At 37.3% G+C, this 19,699-nt stretch overlaps 1 protein-coding gene across 2 annotated transcripts in view; it reads left to right on the top strand.

The window, feature by feature from the left end:
• The window catches only part of DHRSX (dehydrogenase/reductase X-linked), a 391,217-nt gene that overhangs the window by 278,522 nt on the left and 92,996 nt on the right, over positions 1–19,699 (top strand). For both annotated transcript variants that reach the window (XM_036743124.1, XM_036743123.1), the window contains one exon: positions 8,882–9,089. In XM_036743124.1, coding sequence (XP_036599019.1) covers positions 8,882–9,089 — 208 coding nt within the window. The remainder of the gene's footprint in view (positions 1–8,881; positions 9,090–19,699) is intronic.

The following is a 19,699-nucleotide window of genomic DNA, read 5'->3' as shown; positions in this document are numbered from 1 at the left end:
CTTGAACCTTTGATCCCCCAAAGGTTGAGAAAACTGTTGGCTTTGTATTTGAAATTGAAACATGTACCTTTCTATATAGTGTATTGTTAGTGCACTATTTTGCTGCTATTATGTATATATACATATATACATATATATGTACATATATGTGTGTGTGTGTGTGTGTTACCCTGACCTGTGGAATTATTAATTTGCCACTTGTTCTCTTAGAGAGATTACATACTTTATCCTTTCTTTTGTAGATCTTGTAAACAAAAAGGTTTTTTATTCTCGGTGCTTTTTTGTAAACCAGCATTCTGATTGATTGCCATTTGGCTTTGGTTAGTGATTAATAACATGTGACTAAGTTTTTAATGCTACTGAAAATGAAAGTGGTCATTAATATGCTATAAACTCGTAAAGTACTGTGCGTAATTTGTTAGCTCTCTGATATACTTGCTATAGGGGGTGGAGCAAGATGATTCTAAGAGAGCTTTTAGAGATTTCTGATCTGATTTCTCTGTCAACTTGAGTTTTGAGTAGTCTGTGAAAGTAGGGGGTCAGATAAATAATAAGTGTGGAGCAGGGGAAAAACAATCAGTGTAAGTCACAATGGGAAGCGCCACAGAGTCAGCATCTCATCATAATGATAAATAGCTCCTATTAAATTAACATGGCTCAGGTCCATCTGAAACTAATCTAAGTGCTCTTGAACAACTATTCTCCATTCCTATTGTTATTTTTCCCATAGTAAGTTAGACATATCCCACTGCCTTTTCTATGCCCAGCATATCATACCTCATAGACAGTATTTGCTTTCCATCTAACTTGTTTTATCACTATTCATCCCCATTTTGTAATCTTAAATACCCTGCATATAAACCTTCATAGTTTTTTTGAACCTTAAGGATGTCATTTGACAAGACATAGCCATTTACCAAAAAAAAAACCAAAACATATGCACAAATGTGTGGGATTATCACCATTGACCATAATTCTAGTTTTCTAGCTATGTATATAAGAGCTCTCCTTTACAAAGATGGAGAAGTCTTCTGATTCATAGTGATGAAATGAGAGCCTAGACTGATGAAGTTGTGAATCTTTGAGGTCCTGAAGTAATTAAGTAATTGAGGTTGTCCGTCATGTGAAAAATCCATTGAGTAGGTCATGTGACAATATTGATGGCCAATGGGAGCCTTGCCTCACCATCAAGATTGATCTGAAGGCACTACAAATTGGTGACAGAGATCCTGAAATCTAATGAGATGAGTCTTGTCCATTTATTTGGACAGAAATTAAAAGCATAAAAATGTGGAAACATTAATTTTGTTGTTCAGTGTATCTGCACCCTCATTATAACAAGGAAAATAGAATATGAATTAGTTTGTCACAAATAAATATTTTTAAATTGACTTTAACACACACATCTTTTATTAAAAATATTCTCTAGTTTCTAATTTCCATTTCCAGCCCTTGTCTTCTTCTTAACATTTTGTTTTGGTTTTGGAAAATGATTAATAACATTGGTGGTTGTTGGGTTTCATGGTCATTACTTTATTACAAAAGGGTATTGTGCCCAGTGTATTGGCCCTCTGGCAACCTTGCTATTTTTAGGAGGAGTGCTCTAACACAGCTTTTAGATATGTCTAAACTTAGTTCCCTCACAATTAAAAGTTTGTATAATCTGTGGAATGGATTAAAGTAGGGAGTGGGATAGAAGATAAGTGGGAAATAGGAAAAACAATTCTCTCTGGCCAGTAACAACAGATGTTTCCTTAATCCTGCTGTTGAGAGCTCACCTTCCCTATGCCTCCTTCTTCTTTAAAAATACACTCATACTTAGCCACCTAGAAATGCTTTTTGGGAAATCTTGGTTCTTTGCTTTGTTTAATTATCATTCACCAGTATTTGTTATTCACCAGTTACACAAGGTGGCCTGAAATGACACAGTGATTTTTTCGCGTCTTTATATTTTCAGAAATTAAAAAAAAATTGTAGCAAAATGCTTTGAAAACCTCAAAGTATTCTGTAAGTATAGCTAAAATTTTCTTTAAAAGCATTTCCTTACCAGTAAAATAAAAGTAATATGTTGACTATATATAGTGTGAGGATTTATAATCCTATTCAAAGGATAGGACAGTGCAGGGGATAGAGTACTGTGTTTGCAGTCCTAAAGACTTAATTTTAAAACTAGCCTCAGTTTCTTATTATTTGTGTGATCCTGAGCAAGTAACCTGATCTCTGTCTGTTTCAGTTTCCTCAACTGTAAAAAGGGGTAATAATAGCGCTGATCTTCTCAGGGTTGCTGTGAGGAACGAATGAGATAAAATTTGTAAATGCTTAGCACAGTGCCTGGTACATAGTAGGTGCTTAATAAGCACTTATTCCAACCACCGAAGGAATAATTTTTGTATTAAGGAATTTGAGTTTTTTTTTTCATTCAACAAGCACTTATTAATACCTACTGCATGAAATGCACTGTTCAGTATTGAAGAAAGCAGAGATAACAAAGACATTGCCCTTGCTTTCAAGAAACTTCCATTCCAGTTGAATCGATCAATAGTTAGTCAATAAAATTTATTAATAATATGTTATGCAGACACTCTGCTAAGCACTGGGGAAGGAAGGAAAGGCAAAAGACAGTCCTTATTCTCAAGGAGCTCGTGGTCTAATGCATAAGACAACATAGAAACGACTATTTATAAATAAGCTATATTAAGGATTAATTAGGAATAATCAACGAAGTAATAAAGAACTTCTTAGGTACTTCCCCCCCTTCTTTATCTTCCTGTAGGTGCTGCTAATGCAGAATTTCACCTTGCATAATTTGGTATATACCTGGAAAAGTTTATGATACAAGATATTGTGCAGTGAGCTGGGTTTAAAATAAGGAAGGCAGGTTCAAATCCAGCCTTAATTGCATTTCCTGCAGCATCCTACAAAATTAATTTAGCCACTCTGAGATTCAGTTTCTTCTTCCGTAAAATGAAGATAGTTATATAGCACCTACCTCATAGTGTTGGTGCAAGAATCAAATGAGAATCAATTTTTTGGAAAATAAATGCTTTGCAAACTTACAAGTGCTATGAGTATCAGCTTCTAAGATTTTTATTTTCCTATGAATTATGCTGTTCTTGGCCAGCACCTATTTAAATAAGATCATTGTAATGAATAAAAAGTCAGAAAAATACAGTCAAAACAACACTATCAAGACATAGATAATGAGGCTGAGGATGCATCACATTTTAAAGATTTTTACTTCTTGCCAAGCATTCTAAAGTAACTGTGTTTGAATGATATTATATTTCTCAATATCCCTTGACCATCAAAAGAGTAAGAATTATAGTGGAATGACCCAATTCAATATGGAATTTGACACAAGCTGGGGCCTTTCTGAACTACATTCAGAGTAGTAGAATTATGTAAAATGTGATCCAGACCTCATTTATAAATCCCTCAGTATGGAGTATCTGCCTCAGATGATAGACACTGGACATAGATAGTGACAGCAAGAAATATTTTAGAATTTGCTAGGTTGATGTGGAGGAAATATTCAGTGCCCCAACATGAGAATTCTACACAGCATAGAAAGGGAAAGTGTCAAAAACATCTTATCACACATGCATACTCTGGAGTGTGGTTTCATTGCTGCATCATGCCTTTAGTAATCTGACTGACGTTTGTCCAATTCCTGATTTCCTCCATCCTTTCTCCCTCAATATCAGCCCATTTGCAGGCCTCTGATAGAGGAACCATCCTTCATTGGTATGCATGCACACACACACACACACACACACACACACACACACACACACACACAGGTTATTGTAGAGATAGGAGTAAAAAATGGCCCTGTGATTTTCTTTGTTTAGAGTACTTCTTGATGAGGAACTAGCTCCTAGTGCATATTGGTACTTTCTCTGCAACTTACAGTCATTGAATTAGTTGACTAGAACGTTGAGAAGTTAAGTGACTTGCCAGGGTCATACCCCCAATATGTGTCAGAGGAAGGACTTAAACCCAACTCTTCCTGGCCAATTTTTTATCCATAATGCCATGATGTCTCTGTCTCTGCCTTTGCCTCTGTCTCTGTCTGTCTGTCTGTCTTTCACACACACACACACACACACACACACGCACAGAGAGAGAGAGAGAGAGAGAGAGAGAGAGAGAGAGAGAGAGAGAGAGAAAGGAAGAAAAATCATAGGACTTGAAGAGACTTTGAAAACCAGCCACTTTAACCCTGTCATGATATGGAGGAGGAAACTAAGGCCTGAAAGGGTGAATTGATTTTCCCAAGGTTGCTTGAAGCAAAAGCCAAGCAGTGGGGAAATAACAGATCCAGAATTTGAACCCATATCCTTTAGCTCCAACTATATGAGCCTTCCTACTACACTGTGTTGTATTTAGAGGGCAGTTAGAAAGGGGAGTCAATTACATTTAATTTAACAAAGATTTACTAAGCATTTCTTAGATACACTACACTATAATTGGTATTGAGGAAACTATAAAAATTAAATAATACATTGTCCCTGTCCTTATGGAGCTGTCAGCTTAATTAAGTTTTTATGGCACATAAGTAAATACCAAGAACGGTCACATAAACATAATATATACCGTCTATGGGAAGAAAGGTCATCACTGATAGAGGGATAATCCAGAATGGCTCCTTGGAAGAGATGGAAATTGAATTAGGCTTTAAACACCTACAGTTACGTGAATGGGCTCAATTATCCTGTAGTGTTGCCATCTTTAACTTTCAGTCTGCTGGGACTCCCCATGGAAAAGAATATCACTGGGCCATGAGCAAAAATGAATATCTAGGAAGCACTAGTCTAGTCCAATGCTCATCTTTTACTGATAAGGAATCTGTGATCACTCAGAATTAAGATTTTAATTCAGGTCCTTTAACTCTCAATCCTTTGTTCTCTCTGTTCCATAAACAGATTATGCAAGTGGCCTAGGTAGGGCTCCTTAATACCTCACTCTAACCACCTATCCACATAAAAGTCTCCTGCATGAATTGGAAGGTGTGAGTTCAACTCTTGCCTCAGATACTAGTTATGTACTTAACCTCCTCATAGAGCTTCAGTTTTTCACATGGAAAAATAAAGATGCCTCATCGGGTTATCATGAGCAAAGAATATTTCAAACCATAAAACATTACGTATATGTGGGCTGTCATTCTCTATGTTCTCCATTTGTTCTCCTTCATTTAAAAATTGTGTTGAGAATATTCACGAAATTAATTTTCTTAGCATCTTTTCTTTCCTAGGTTTTATTTTCTGTCCCACTGCAAACCTCCCATGTCACATTATATTGAATGTTTGGTGTCATCACATGTTTCCTTTTTTGAGAAGTTTTTCTTTATCTCTAGGCTTGGGCTTTTTGTTGTTGTTGTTTTTGTTTGTTTGTTTGGGTTTCTTTTTATAGCAGTCCTGTCCAAAGTCCAATAGAGTACTTCTTTCTCAGTTTCTTTTACAGGAATGATTTAGGGACCCCTCTTACTTTCTTTCTGATATATTCTAGTCTTCTTCTAGGATCATGGAATTTTAAATTTATACCCTACATCACTTATTTACTTAACCATTCTCTCATTTTTGCCTTCCCAAAGTCCAGTGCTCTAGTGCTTTACTCATGAAAGTAGGAGCCAGTGGAACTAAGTCTGAAGTACGGTTGTTTGAACAATCAGTTGCTCTAATAATGAGATAATAATGCATGCTGCATTCTACATTGATCTTCTTCAATGATATTACCTAATAGCTATTAGTTTGATAGTGATCCTGTTTTGACTCTATTTTTTCCCTCTACTCATCATTTTCTTAATAAATTTCTGCTTAATAATCGACCAAAAATGTAAACTGATTTGGAAGGAAACCATTTTGAATCAGTGAACACCCTGAATTTTGTACTCTTTGTAGAGAGATTAGGCTTTAATATTTTTAAGTAGAAGCAATTTGGTGAAGGAGAAAGAGCATGAACTTTTGCTCATGCTTATGTATGACTTTATATTAGCTATGAAGACAAAACAGATGCATGCAAAGATACAGCAAAATGTAAGATATAAAGAAGTAGAATTTTCTTTCTATGTTTTTCTCCTGTGCCCTTCTTAGTACTTATATCAGAAAGGCAAGATTCATGACCTTGAGGATGACCATGAACATGCCTGGATGGTTCTGAATCTTGAAGTATAAGAAATTCCCTAGGTAGAAGGCAGAGGAAGTATAACATTTATTTAGACATGAGAGAATCCAATCCCAGGACCAGTAATTCCAATTCCATATAGTAGCAATAATATTCAAAGCCAGTAAGCCTACCTCAGTGTAGCAACAAGGAAATTATAACACAATATTATAGCAAGGAGCCAAGTCATCCTGTAAGCTTCTCCCCTGCTAGGGCCTTCCTATAAACAATCACTCATGAATCCTAACTCTCCACTCAGCACTCTCTTCTGCAGCTCTGTAGACTCCAAGTTCCTGCTCCTTCTCCTTGGGCTGAATTCTGATTCCTATAGCTCTTGCTGCCTCAATGTCCTCTTGATGTCTGCTTCTGAATCCTGTCACTCTCAGTTCTGCTGTTCTGCTGCTCTCAGTTCTGGATTCTCTTTTTATATAGTCCTAGCCTAGATGACTGACTAGAACTCAGTGCACATACCATTGGCTTTGGTCTTAGCAACTCCCCTTAGGTCCCTGAGGGCTTCATGCCCACATTGGCTTAACTAGCAAAAGGATGTGGGTCTGGGGCCTCACTCCTAGTTAGTGAAAGGGTGTGGATCTACCTCTAATCAGGCCTCACTTACTGATTGGCCTTGAAGCCCAAAGAAGGGTTGCTGAGTCTCCATCAAGCTGTTAGATATGTAATGACCCACTAGACCTTGGATTCTTAACCTGATGTTGGAGTCTGGAAATATTTCAGGAGGTCTGCGAATTTGGGTGGGAAAAACTACGTGTTTATTTTCACTACCATCTAGTTGAAATTTAGCATGTCTTTCATTTATGAATGTGGGCAACAAAATGTTGTTCTGAGAATAGCATTTAACATTCTGAGAATTATATATTCTGAGAAGTAATCTATAGTCTTTACTAGACTATACCAGTGTGATATAGCACGCATGCACACACACACACACACACACACACACACACACAAATAATAATAATAATGATGATGATGGTCAGAATTTATGTAATGTTTTAAGGTCTGCAAAATACTTTACAATCAGCTCATTTTATCCTTACAACTTTGAAATAAAAATACTGTTATTAACCACATTTTAAGGGAATAATGAGGACATTGATTCTAAGAGAGATAGTGACTTGCTAAGGGTCATACAGTTGGGGTTAGATGAACTCAGGTCCTCTAGATTCCAGTTATATCCCTCTATCCAAGGCACCACCTAGCAGCCTTGCGAGGCCTGTGATTGTACATTAGCACTCTAAAACCCTTTTAGGAAAAGGTAGATTTGGATATGTTGTGCCTTTTTCTTCCCTCAACCCCAGTCCATTTGGGAGTAGAAAGGTAAGAAATGAGAGCAGTCAAAAGGACTGGGTGGCATCGTTTTATCCTATCCTCCTTCCCTTCGACTTTTAGAAGACAGGATGAGAGAGTATTAAAAGAAAGAGTGTGTATGTCTAGCTAAACTTGACCTTTTTATGTTTTCTATACCTTTCATTACTTGCTACAGTTTTCTTCCTTAATTACTTAGTGGAAAACACACATACATACACAAAGAACACACATATATATGTATACATATAGCTGTACATATGTACATACACCCAGGTATGTATGTATACATGCATATTTTCCCTAAAACTCCACTGAAAGTTCTTTGGGTTAAAGGTTAGATTATCAGTGAAAGAGTCTTATGCCTATCTGGACTTGGGGAACTAGGGAGTTTTGATACCTAGAAGCCAGGAATAGGGTGGTAAGAGTGAGGACTGAAGAACAACCATCTGAGTCACCATCCCATAAATACAAACCAAAATAAATCTCAAATAGTAATGATAATAAGAATAATAATGCCTAACATTTTAAGGTTTGCAAAGTGTTATACGTATTTCATTTGATGAGTAGTCTGGGTAATATATACTGTAAGAATTAAAAGTATGTAGTTACTACTGAGACATAACTATAGGTGCTTATGTCATGGGGTAGTAGGATTTTCAGTAAGTAAAGACTGAACTTTGACAAACAGGAGGAAGAAGGGTAATTTTGGCAAAGGAGAAGTGTGAGTAAATGTGTAGTAGAAGGAATTCACACATTTATTTATTGTTCATTTCTTTCAGTTGTGTCCAACTCTTTGTGAATCCTTTTGGGGTTTTATTGGCAAAGATACTGGAGTGATTTGCTATTCCCTTCTCCAGCTCATTTCACAGATGAGGAAAATGAGGCAAATAGGGTTAAGTAACTTGCCTGGGGTTGCACAGTTAGTAAATGTCTGAAACCAGATTTGGACTCAGAAAGATGAGTCTTCCTGACTCCACACCTAGCACTTTATCCTCTGCACCACCATGCTGCCCCAAATCACACATTCTCTTCTGGGAAAACATTTGACCAAACCTGAAGAAGGTTTGAATAATTCAAGATCACTTTGACTGTGATTGTTTCAGACTCAAATTGTTTTTATACTTAAGAGAATTTGAGAATCATAAAATTTTAGTCAGAAGGGACTTTATGCTCACCTAGTTCAACACTTCTTTTTTAAGATGAGGAAACTGAGGACCAGAGGGGTAATGTCTTTTACCCAAGGTCAAATAGCTAGGGGCTGAGGTGGGACTGGAATTCAGGTCGCCCTGAGTTCCTCCTCCATCTCTATTCACCCTCTATCACGCAGTACATCTAGGATTACTTTCTCGTACTTATTTGGATGACTTATTCCTCTGTGCTTTTTGCTTCCCAGCTGGAGTTATGATGATTCCTCAGAGAAAGACCAAAGATGGATTTGAAGAACAATTTGGTGTGAACTACTTGGGGCACTTCTTGTTGACAAATCTCCTCTTGGATATCCTCAAGAAGACAGGCTCTCCAAGCCACAATGCAAGAGTTGTAACAGTATCCTCAGGCACCCATTATATAGGAGAACTGAACATGGATGATTTACAAAGCAGGTATTGTTTACTTTTTTTAACTTAATTAGTGGTAGTGAGCATAAGTTGATGACTATTGAGAATCATCAGTCAGTATTTACAGAACATTTTAGCAACTATGAGATTTTTGAAGAATGTCATACTTTAGGCAGTTTTATTGGGGGGTATAGGAAGACAGTGGTGTAGGATCACCTGAAACATATATGCATACTTCACTCTGCTACATATTAATGCTATTTAACTTTTGCCTGAATTTCAATAATCCTTTTCTTACTTCTATAGTAGAAGTCCTGTTGTAGGTCATTGATGATTTCCTAACTGTAAATCCAGTAGTATTTTCTCAGTCCTTATATCAGTTGACCCCTAAATTTAAGGTTCCTGAAGGCAAAGACTTTTCTTTTTTTCTTCTTTTTATATTTAGAGCGTAACACAGTGCAAAGGGAAATGAATAAACAAAACGTATATGTGTGTGTGTGTGTATTTGTGTATGTATGTATGTGGATGTGGATATATGTGTGTATGCATATGTATGTGTATGAAGATACAGACACACATAGAAAAAGTCATTTCCCTATAGATAAGTGTATTGGCAACCAAAAATGGGCTCCTTAGCACTTAGTCAACAAGTGCCCTTGACTAGTTTGGCTTTTTCCCCTGAACTGAATGCTGTTTGTATGTTGGACTGGAGTAAGCTTGTCGGCCCCTTCACCTTGCTTCCCTTGCTTAAGCTGATGGAAAGAACCTGTGCTTTCCCGGTCAACCCCTTCACCTTGCTTAAGCAGATTGAAAGAACCTGTGCTTTCCCCGGCGTACCTTACACCCCCGCAGAAGCTGGATGGTTAAAAGCAGCTCCCGTTGGAGCCAGAGGCTGCTACAGCTACAGCCACAGCCACAGCCGCAGCCACAGCTACAGCTACAGCTACAGCTGAAGCAGGAGCTGCCAGTAGCAGAGCTGACCTACGGGAGGAAGCTGAACAAAGACTTCAGGCCAGTGGATAATCTTATTACCATAGAGGGGGAAGCATGATTTTGCTTTACGCAATCATGCTTCTCTGTAGCCTCCTGGTTACTCTTTCAAGGCGTACTTATTGGGCCTGGAAGCTTTTGATCAATATATCAAAATGGGGTTGCTGGTTCATGGGTTGGTTACTGTGGAGCCTAAATATATGTTTTGATTCTTCTGCCTTCTACTTTGAGAGTTTCTTATATCCGGTGGTTCCGAACCTTTCAGACATGTTTATGATCCTCTTTGAGATTATAAACTCTGCCCTCCTAATACAATAAGTATTCCAGGTATATGAATAAACAATTTGCAAATAATCATAGTAATAATAATTTCAAATTATTAACTTTAGGAAAGAAACTCCAGCTCACTAATAATAAGAGAAATGCAAATCGAACCAACCCTATCATATTACCTCGTGTCCAGAAAATTTTCAGAGCTAAAAAAAAGACATTCAATTTACAGTAAAGCATTTGTGGGATGATGGATGCACTAGTGTATAATTGGGTTATAAATCAACAAAAATATTTTGGAAATAAATTTGGGAATAAGTAAATAGTTACTAAAATGTTCATACCTTTGGTTGAGAAATTACACTACCAGAATATACTCCAAGGAAATCACCGATAAGAAGTCACTGTATGCATCAAAATATCTAAATAGTGCTTTTCTGGCAGTGAATAACTGGAAACAAAATTGTATTCACAAATTTCGTATGAACAAACACACTTTTGGGGGTTAGAGAGAGGGATGCGCTGGGAGAAGGGGGAAAAGGAGAGGAATAATGGGGAAAATTATTGCACATAAAAAATGTTGTTTATAAGAATCATACCTGAAACAAAAAGACACATAGTTAAAATAAGGTGCTAGAAGTAGGATCTATTATGCTTCAGCTGAAGTTAAAAAAAGCAATCATAATCTCAGACAAAGCAAAAGCAAAAATAGACTACTTAAAAAAGATAATCACAGAAACTACATTTTGCTAAAAGGCAACATAGACAATGACATAATATCAAAAAATTTTGCAGCAAGTTTCTTTAATTAATGCCTCTTTTCTCAAATATATGGGGAACTGAGTCAAGTTTATAAAAAAACAAGAATCATTCCTCATTTAACAATGATCAAAGAATATGAACAGGCAATTTCCAGAAGAAGAAATCAAAGCTATCTATAGTCACGTAAAAAATGCTCTAAATTACTATTGATTAGAGAAATGCAAATTAAAACAACTCTGAGACACCACCTCACACCTATCAGAAGTGACAAATGTTGGAGGGGATGAGGGAAAACAGTTACACAAACGAATTGTTGATTGAGTTAAGAACTGGTCTAACCATCATGCAGAACAATTTGTAACTATTTCCAAAAGTCTATAAACTTGTGCATACCCAGTCAAAACTCAGCAATACCACTAAGTCTCTACCCCAAAAAGATAAAAGTACAAAGATAGGGGCCTATATGTACAAAAGTATTTATAGCGAGTCTTTCTGTGGTGATACAAGACAGAGAACTGGTGAACTCTGAGTGCAAACTGAAGTATAATTTTCTCACTTTATTTTTCTTGCTTTTTTGTGATATGGCTAGTATTCAGATATGTTTTGCATGATTTCCCTTGGATAATTTGTATCATATTGCCTATCTTCTAAGTGAGTGGGGGATTGGCAGGAGGAAGGAGAGAATTTTGAACTCTATTTTTTTAATGTTAAAAATAAATAAATAATAAATTTGAAAGCAACCAAGCAAAAAAGAAACAGTGATTTCTCATTGCTCAGTAGTGACCCAGTGTCACGAAGCTAGTCTGAGTTAGAGGCAATACTTTAACTGAGACCATCCTGCTAGGTAGGTAAATAAATAACAAATTTTTTTAAGCACTCAGTTATGTGTCAGATACTGTGCTTAGCTGTGAATTTACAAATAAAATTAAAAAGCGAAACAGTCCCTGCTCTCAATGAGCTTACGTTCTACTAGGTACAGTCAACTCATAAAGCGACACATGGGGATAAAGGATTCCTGGTTGAGGGCATGGCAGAAAAGTCCTTAGAGTCAGAATCAGAGCTAGGAGGGGAATGAAGCATGGCCCGTTTGGACCCATTCCCCAAATGGAGGCCCTGAAATGAGCTCACCAATGGGAGCTGGCATGTTAGAAGGATATTACAGAGTGAAAAGCATCTGAAGAATAAGGGAAGATCCAGGATGAGCAGGCAGTTGAGTCGTTTCAGTAAAGTCTGATTCTTTGTGAACCCTTTTGGAGTTTTCTTGGCAAAGATACTGGAGTGGTTTGTCATTTCCTTCTCCAGCTCATTTTACAGATGACAAAACTGAGACAAGCAAGATTAAGTGACTTGCCCAGGGTCACATAGCTAATAAGTATCTAAAGCCAGATTTGAACTCAGGAAGATGAGTCTTCCTAACTCCAGGCCCAGCACTCTATCCACTGCACCAACACAGCTGCTTTATGAGTAATGGTGTCAATGTCCTTAGAGTCAGAAGCACAACCTGGAAAGGAATGAAACCCTTGGCTTTGAAACCCCCTTTTTAGCTGCCTCCTTGTCTTAGTAAATGACAAGTGCTTAATAAATGCTTTTTTTTAATTGAATTGAGTTGTTCTTCAGATTATTGACCACTCTCTACTTGAAAATTTTAATTATTTGGCTTTCTTGATTCTACATTGTCATGGTTCTCCTCTTATCTATCTCATTACTTTTTCTTTTTTTGCCTTTTCTTGGACTTGCTTCCTCATTCTTCTCTTGAGACTATTATCTTTTATGGTTATCTTTTATTTTGTCTCTATATTATTTTTCTATTAATGATTTTTATCTCTTCCCACAGCCTTAACTATGAAAAATTTCCAAAATCTACAGCTCTAATCTTCACTTCTCTCTTGAGTTCTAGGCCCTCTATCTTCATGTCTTTCTGGTACATTAAAAATGATCTCCATCCTCAGCCTGCTTCTCATCCTATGTTCTGTTTCTTTGATAAAAGCTTCATTGTCCAACCAATCATCTAGATTCTAAACCACAACATCAGTGTTTGCCTGGGGGAGATTTCCCAACATCTCTAGGGAGAGGAGCATTATTGAGGTGCCGGCTCCTCTACATGTTACCTTCTTTCCTAAGTGTTTCTTTCCTTTCAGGGCCTTGAATAGAGTTTGGAAGCACTTGTTTTCTCTTTTAAAACTAGATACCACAGGACCAGTATTTCTCTTCTCTCCCCCAAATTCTGCCTCTCACACAGGCACTAAGCACTGAGTGATCAGTCTCTACTATATGCAATATTCCACAACCACAGTCCCCCACATCTTCAAAGTCTTAGCCTTCAAGATTACCTTCTAAGGCCAAGGATGGTTTTTGCCTTTGTTTGTATTTCCAATTCTTAGTATGGTGCCTGGTACATAGTGTTAAATAAACATCAGCCAATTGATTTATCATTTTAAAAAAATATAGCGTCGTTTTCAGGTTTTCCTTCTTCTTCCCTACCAAATCCAATTAGTCATTAAGTCCTACCAGTTCTACCTTCACAGTTCTATTGAATTCATTGTGTCATTTCCAATCCTACTGGCATCATTCTAGCTTGAGCCACCAATAACTAGAATATTGCATTTATCATATAACTTACACCCTGCCTTAAGTCAGTTTTTCCTCCATTTCTATCTTCCCATTCAATTCCAGAGGGAAAATTCAATTCAGTAAATATATATTTAGCATCTAATAATAAGCACAGAGCACAGATGTCAAAATAATCTTTCAAAAGGAAAACTTCCATCATTTCCCTCCTCTCCTAATAAATTTACAGAACTTCCCCAGTACCTTCTGAATAAATTCTAAACTCCTTGTCCTGGCATTCTAGGCCATTTGTGCTTTGTCTTCAGCTTTCCATCCCAGGCTTATCTCCCATTACTCCCTCCTGCAACTTCTTTTAGCTTATTCTTCAGACAATGTTGATTAGCTGATGTCCCCCAATATACCTTATGCCTCCCAGTAAACTAAACTTATTTATCCTTGTATTCCCTACATTGCCTACCAATAGGACCTTACATTATTGGGCATTCACTTCAACAAAAAAAAATTAAAGCACCTAACATGTACTAGGCACTATGCTAGGTACTGAGGATACACAAACAAAAATTAATTAATCAACAAATACCTACTATGTGTCAGGCACTGTGTTAAGTCCTGGGGATGTAAAAAGACACAAAAGATAGCCACTGCCCCGAAGGAGCTTACAATCTAATGAGAAAGACAACATGCAAATAAATATATACAAAGTAAAATTATATCAATCAATCAGTAAGCATTTATTAAATGCCTACTATGTGCCAGGCACTGTGCTAAGCACCGGGGATACAAAAAGAGGCAAAAGATATTGTCTACCCTCAAGGATCTTACATTTTAGTAGAGAGTATATCGCAAGTAAGTACAAAACATATACAAAGTAATAAAAATAATTTGAAAAGGGAGGAAGTACTAGTAGTAATTGTTGAGTTAAATTAAACGGATCATTTATTCCTATTGTAAGACACTCATCCACTTGAAGATTCAGAGAATGTTTTACATTTTTGCGTATGATTTGTGTTTTACTCTGCAATTATTTTGACTTCTTGAAATGTCTTAGTTTGTTTAACATGAAGTGAGAATTTATCAGTGTTAAAATAATCAGATTTTGGATCACATCCATTCTAATTGTCTTTCTTCATAACATACATGATAAAGTAGGTCACAAATAGTTTTGAGAGGAAGGCAATATGCTATAATGGAAAGTGTTCTTGAGCTTTGGAGTCAGAGGATGACCTGGGCTCAGATCCCAGCTTTGTCACTTACTACCTGTCTGACTTTGGGCAACACTTGCCCAAGACATTGGCCCTCAGATTCCTCATGTGTGAAATTAGGGGGCTGGACACACTGATCTTCCAACTTTTATATTCTATTATGGTCTCCAATGAAATAAAGGGGGTATACCTTGGATCTCTAGTTCACCATTGCTCCCAAACAGCTTAAGGCACCCTTGAACTTTGTAATGGAAGAAACACACTTCTGCTAGGGAAGTCTGTGGCAGAAGTTGAGGCATTGTCAAGAATGACTTGGTTCCAGCTCTGCAGAGAGACAACCCAGTACATGTTGTTAAAGGACCTCAGCTGGGTCTTGATTACTTGGAGAAAGATTCAGAACAGAGATGATTGCTCAGGTAGGCAAATCCCAGGCCAGACCCAGCTCTACAGCTAATCACCAATGATTTGAGCTTCTCCCAGCAACTAATCAGAAGCTGATGCACAGGGAGTCTCAGTGACAGGCGCCTCCCATAGGGAAGTTACACTTTGCATTGCTCTAAACACCCTAGTGTCTTCAAGGATACAATCAGCAGAAAAGCCTAGAGCTTTACAGGGTCTGCAAAGCGTCAGTCACCTCTCTTAAAGACTTGTAGAAGTACTTAGAATGTCTCTATTGTTTCATACAGTGCTTGAGAAAGTGACCTGTGTAGACATGAGTTTAATAAATATGTTTAGTGAGGCTAATTTTTAAAGACTTAATATTATCCATCTCTAAATTAAGGACAAGAAGGAAAAGACATCCTGAAGCTGCCCCTGTGTCCAGAAAAAGTTAAGCAGTACAACTTCCTTGACAAAGTAAGAACACATGCCTCAAAAGAAGTGGATGGCCTTCTAGCATCTCTTCAGATTCACTCAGTAATCAACAAGTATTTATTAGGCACCTACTATGTGCCAGACACTGCACTAATTACAAACCATAATGATAATGTTACATTAATATGGCATTCTATAGTTTATAGAGGACTTTCCTCAAAGCATGTGTGGTAGGCAATACTAACATTATATGTAATTCCCCCTTTTTTCAAATGAGAAAACAGCATCTTGATAATGAGTAAATGTTCAATTTAACATTTGTTAAGAAACTACTCTGTGCAAAGTGTTCTCTCTGTTAATCGCTTCCTATTTATCTTACATTTAGCTGGTTTTGTATATATTTGTTTGCATGTTGTCTTCCCCATTATATTGTAAGCCCTTGAGGACAGGGACTATCTATTCCCTCTTTTTGTATCCCCAGTGCTTAACACAATGCCCAGCACCTAGTATGTGCTTAACAAATGTTTATTGATCGATTGTGCCAGATGAGATAGAAAAAATAGGTAAGATATATTCCTTACCCTAGATTATAGCCTCATAGAAAGATAGGACCTATGCACAAATAATTAATAAATGTCAGAGGCAAAACCCAAAGCTAAGCTTTCATCTTGCAATATGTCTAATTTTTTTTCCTTCATCTCTTATTCTAGATATCTCCTATTTAGGCTGAGATTCAATCAACTTACTTTTGACATGACTCCTGAAAAGGCATTTTAAAATAACAAGGTAGCTTTAGCTTGCTAAGTAGTATCTAGAAGAGGTTGACTAGTTAATTTATAGTTGATTCCAGAGCCCCTTTTCAATGGCTTATATGTGTGATAACACACAGCATAGATTAACTCTTAGCATACATTCTGTGTGCTGTATATACCTATCCTTGAGTCTATCTCTGAGTTTCCATATAAGTCACCAACTGGCTTGCCCTTACCCTCATCCTCACCTTGACCACTCAAGGTCAGCCATTCTCAAACTTTTTGTTCTCAGGCTCTCTTTGAAGACCCCCAACCACCACCCCCAAAGAGTTTTTATTTATGTAAGTACTAGTAAATGTTTAACAACAGATTCTACTCTTCAAAAATGTACTTACAACACCAAGTTTAATCTGCATTTTGACAGGTTTTCCACCACTTTCTTAAGTCTAGACAGTCAACAAAAACAAGTCCAGCCCTGATGTGTAGCATTTACATATTTCTGGAGTGGAGGTCCTCACACTGAAAATTAATAATTGCCTCCTGAGATCTGGTTCAAGCCAACTCTAGCACATTCCTTTGTCAATATTTACCATGTTGGAAATTAAAATGTCTTAGTATTATTATGGAAGTAATTACTAAGACAAAAGATACCAGTGAAAACTTAGTAAAAGTTTTGACCACATTGACTCCCTGAAAGGGTCTCAGTGGGTCCCAAGACCACACTTTGAAATCATTTGTTCTAGGCAAAGTGATCCTGATAGGGGTTACATAATGCCTGTGCTTGACTGCTGGAGGGAGGGGATGAGACATGGCTGTCACTGGGAAAAATTACACTGGCCAGATATTTCTTGGTGTCTACCTCTCTGTTTTTCTACCCACTTCTTTTATGAAACTCTTTGTCATCTCTTTCCCTGTCCTAGGAACCCATGGTCCTCTTGTTTTCCTCAGACTATCTAACATCTTCCCAGTTTAGCCACCACCGGGGCCTGCTTTGCTCTATTCTAAAGTGTTTCAAAATTAGTTCTTAATCCTTCTCTTCTTCTACTCCCCAACCAAACATCCCATTCCTTCAGTGTGCTTACCTAAAAAAAGCTATCTGATTTAGCTGCTAATCTATTCTAAGGTGTTAATTATGGATAGATCCCTCAGCTGCCTAGCACCATTTGCTGGTTAACCTATAAAAATCAGTGTCTGGTGGAATTTTAGGAAATAACAGGTCCCTCTTGTTGTGAAGGACCTGAGTTCAATCTGAACGACTTCCTCCAGGCTCAGAAGGCTTCAACACAAAGACACTTTTGTTGTTGTTGTTGTTCATCATTCCTTCTCAAAGGGGACTGATGACATCAGGAGGGTAATGTCTTGACTTGCAAGTGAATTAGATTTAAGTGAGGCAGGGCTGTACAAAGTCATCAGCTTCACTCTCTCCTCTAAGAGTCATTTGGAGTCCATTGGCAAGATAGAAATCAAGATGACGGGCATTGGCCCCAGAAGCCATAGGAGCCCATACAGTAGAAGAGCCCCATCTAAGTCCCTACAGAGTCAGAAACTTCTCCCTACCTTTCCAGTGCTTCCTTTCCTTTCACACTCTCACAAGGACCATGTTCAATCTCTGTCATTTATTCAATCGATCAATAAACATTTATTAAGTATCTACTGTGTGCCAGATACTATGCTACATGCTGGGAATGTACTAGCTAAGTATTCACAATACTGTCCTGTGTGGGACTCTGACTGATAGGGGAGGGTAGATAGAAATCAGAAAGATTTAGTCCTCCCTGTTGGTACTCCCTTGTTGGACAACCACTTGTTTTCTCCCTTCCTCCATTTCTTCTCTGTCATCCTCTTTTCCTGCCTTATTTTTTTGTTCCTTTTGTGCCTCAAGCTCCCTTTTTCTTCTGTCATGTGCACATAAATGAAAAAGATTATTGTATCTCTTCTTTTTGAGTACAGTTCACAATGCAAGATTAAATGCCATGTAATCTATCACTAGACAGCAGTAATTTTCTTTATTCTACAAAAATGATACATGCACCCGTTATTTTACTATTTGTCATTTTGACTGACCTCTATTTTTCAGAGATTTAGTCATTTAACTTTGGGGTACATGCTCTCTATCCTAGTGTCATTTGTTTCATTCACATTTCACATACAATAATTTTGTAAAATCTAGGTTTCAAAATCATAAAAGCATGAAGTCAGAAGCCATAAGGCCTCTAAAATGTTGTGAATATATAAGTCACTTAAAAATAAATTTGTTTTTAATGATGAAATATTGTAAGACATTAGCTTATAATGTGTGAAACTGGCTGTCTTTTTTTTAAGAAACAACTTACTGTATTCAAAATAGCTTAACAGCTATACTTCATGCCCTGAATGTTAATAGCAGTTCACCAGGAAAAAACGTCAGCTTTTGTAATTCAGTGAGGCAATTGACAGAGTCGTGGTTATTTTTCCCCTTTTGCAGTTTATTAGTACACTATATCTTAGCATAGAAATGGAAAATCTGTCATGATATGGAAGAATGTGACAGAAGAGATTATATAGGAGGATGAAGGAAGCCAGGAATGAACTGATGTTTGTAAATAATTTGAGAATTTCCTCAAGTGTTGAAGTGAGTGAGGGTGGAGGGGTGTGTGTGTGTGTGTGTGTGTGTGTGTGTGTGTGTGTGTGTATGTGGGGGGTGAGGGGGAAGGAGGGAGGTGGCAATTAGGTAAGGCAGGTGAGTAATCTTATAAACATTAAGTATCTGCTGCCATCTGCCACTATAGCAACAAGTATCACAGATTTATGTCTGAAGTGGCCAGATACCATAAAGAGAAGCCAAGCCTCATTAATATAACACTTTTGTGCCTTCAAAAAGAAGGACAGCAACACAGAATTTTGTGACCTCTATGTAAACTCTCTTATAGATGACAGAAAATTGGATATGACATTTGTATCTGGAATTTGTAGCTTAGTAAATATAACAGTGAATCTGGGATCAAGAAGACCAGAGTTTGAATTTTGGCTCAGACATTAGGTTGACAACTCTTTGGAACTTCAGTTTCCTTATCTATAAATTGAGACGTTTGGACTCAATGGCCTCTAATATCTCTTCTAGCTCTAAATTTGTTATTTCAGTTGATTGGTGATAGAGCAGGATGAGCCAAACAGCATTTTGGGTCGTTTTATTTAAAGATTAAATGTTGCAAAGCCAAAGACTTCTTGAAAAACTACTAGGAGATAAAGATTATTTAAGACCTATCAAATTCAGCAGTCACAGCATCCTATAAAGGAAGATGCATGAACAGTTTCCTTT

This window comes from Trichosurus vulpecula, chromosome 2 (genome assembly GCF_011100635.1).
Source record: "Trichosurus vulpecula isolate mTriVul1 chromosome 2, mTriVul1.pri, whole genome shotgun sequence".
NCBI classification, from domain to species: Eukaryota; Metazoa; Chordata; class Mammalia; order Diprotodontia; family Phalangeridae; genus Trichosurus; species Trichosurus vulpecula.
The sequence above is the reverse complement of the archived record's forward strand: the minus strand, read 5'-3'. Positions and strand labels throughout refer to the sequence as shown.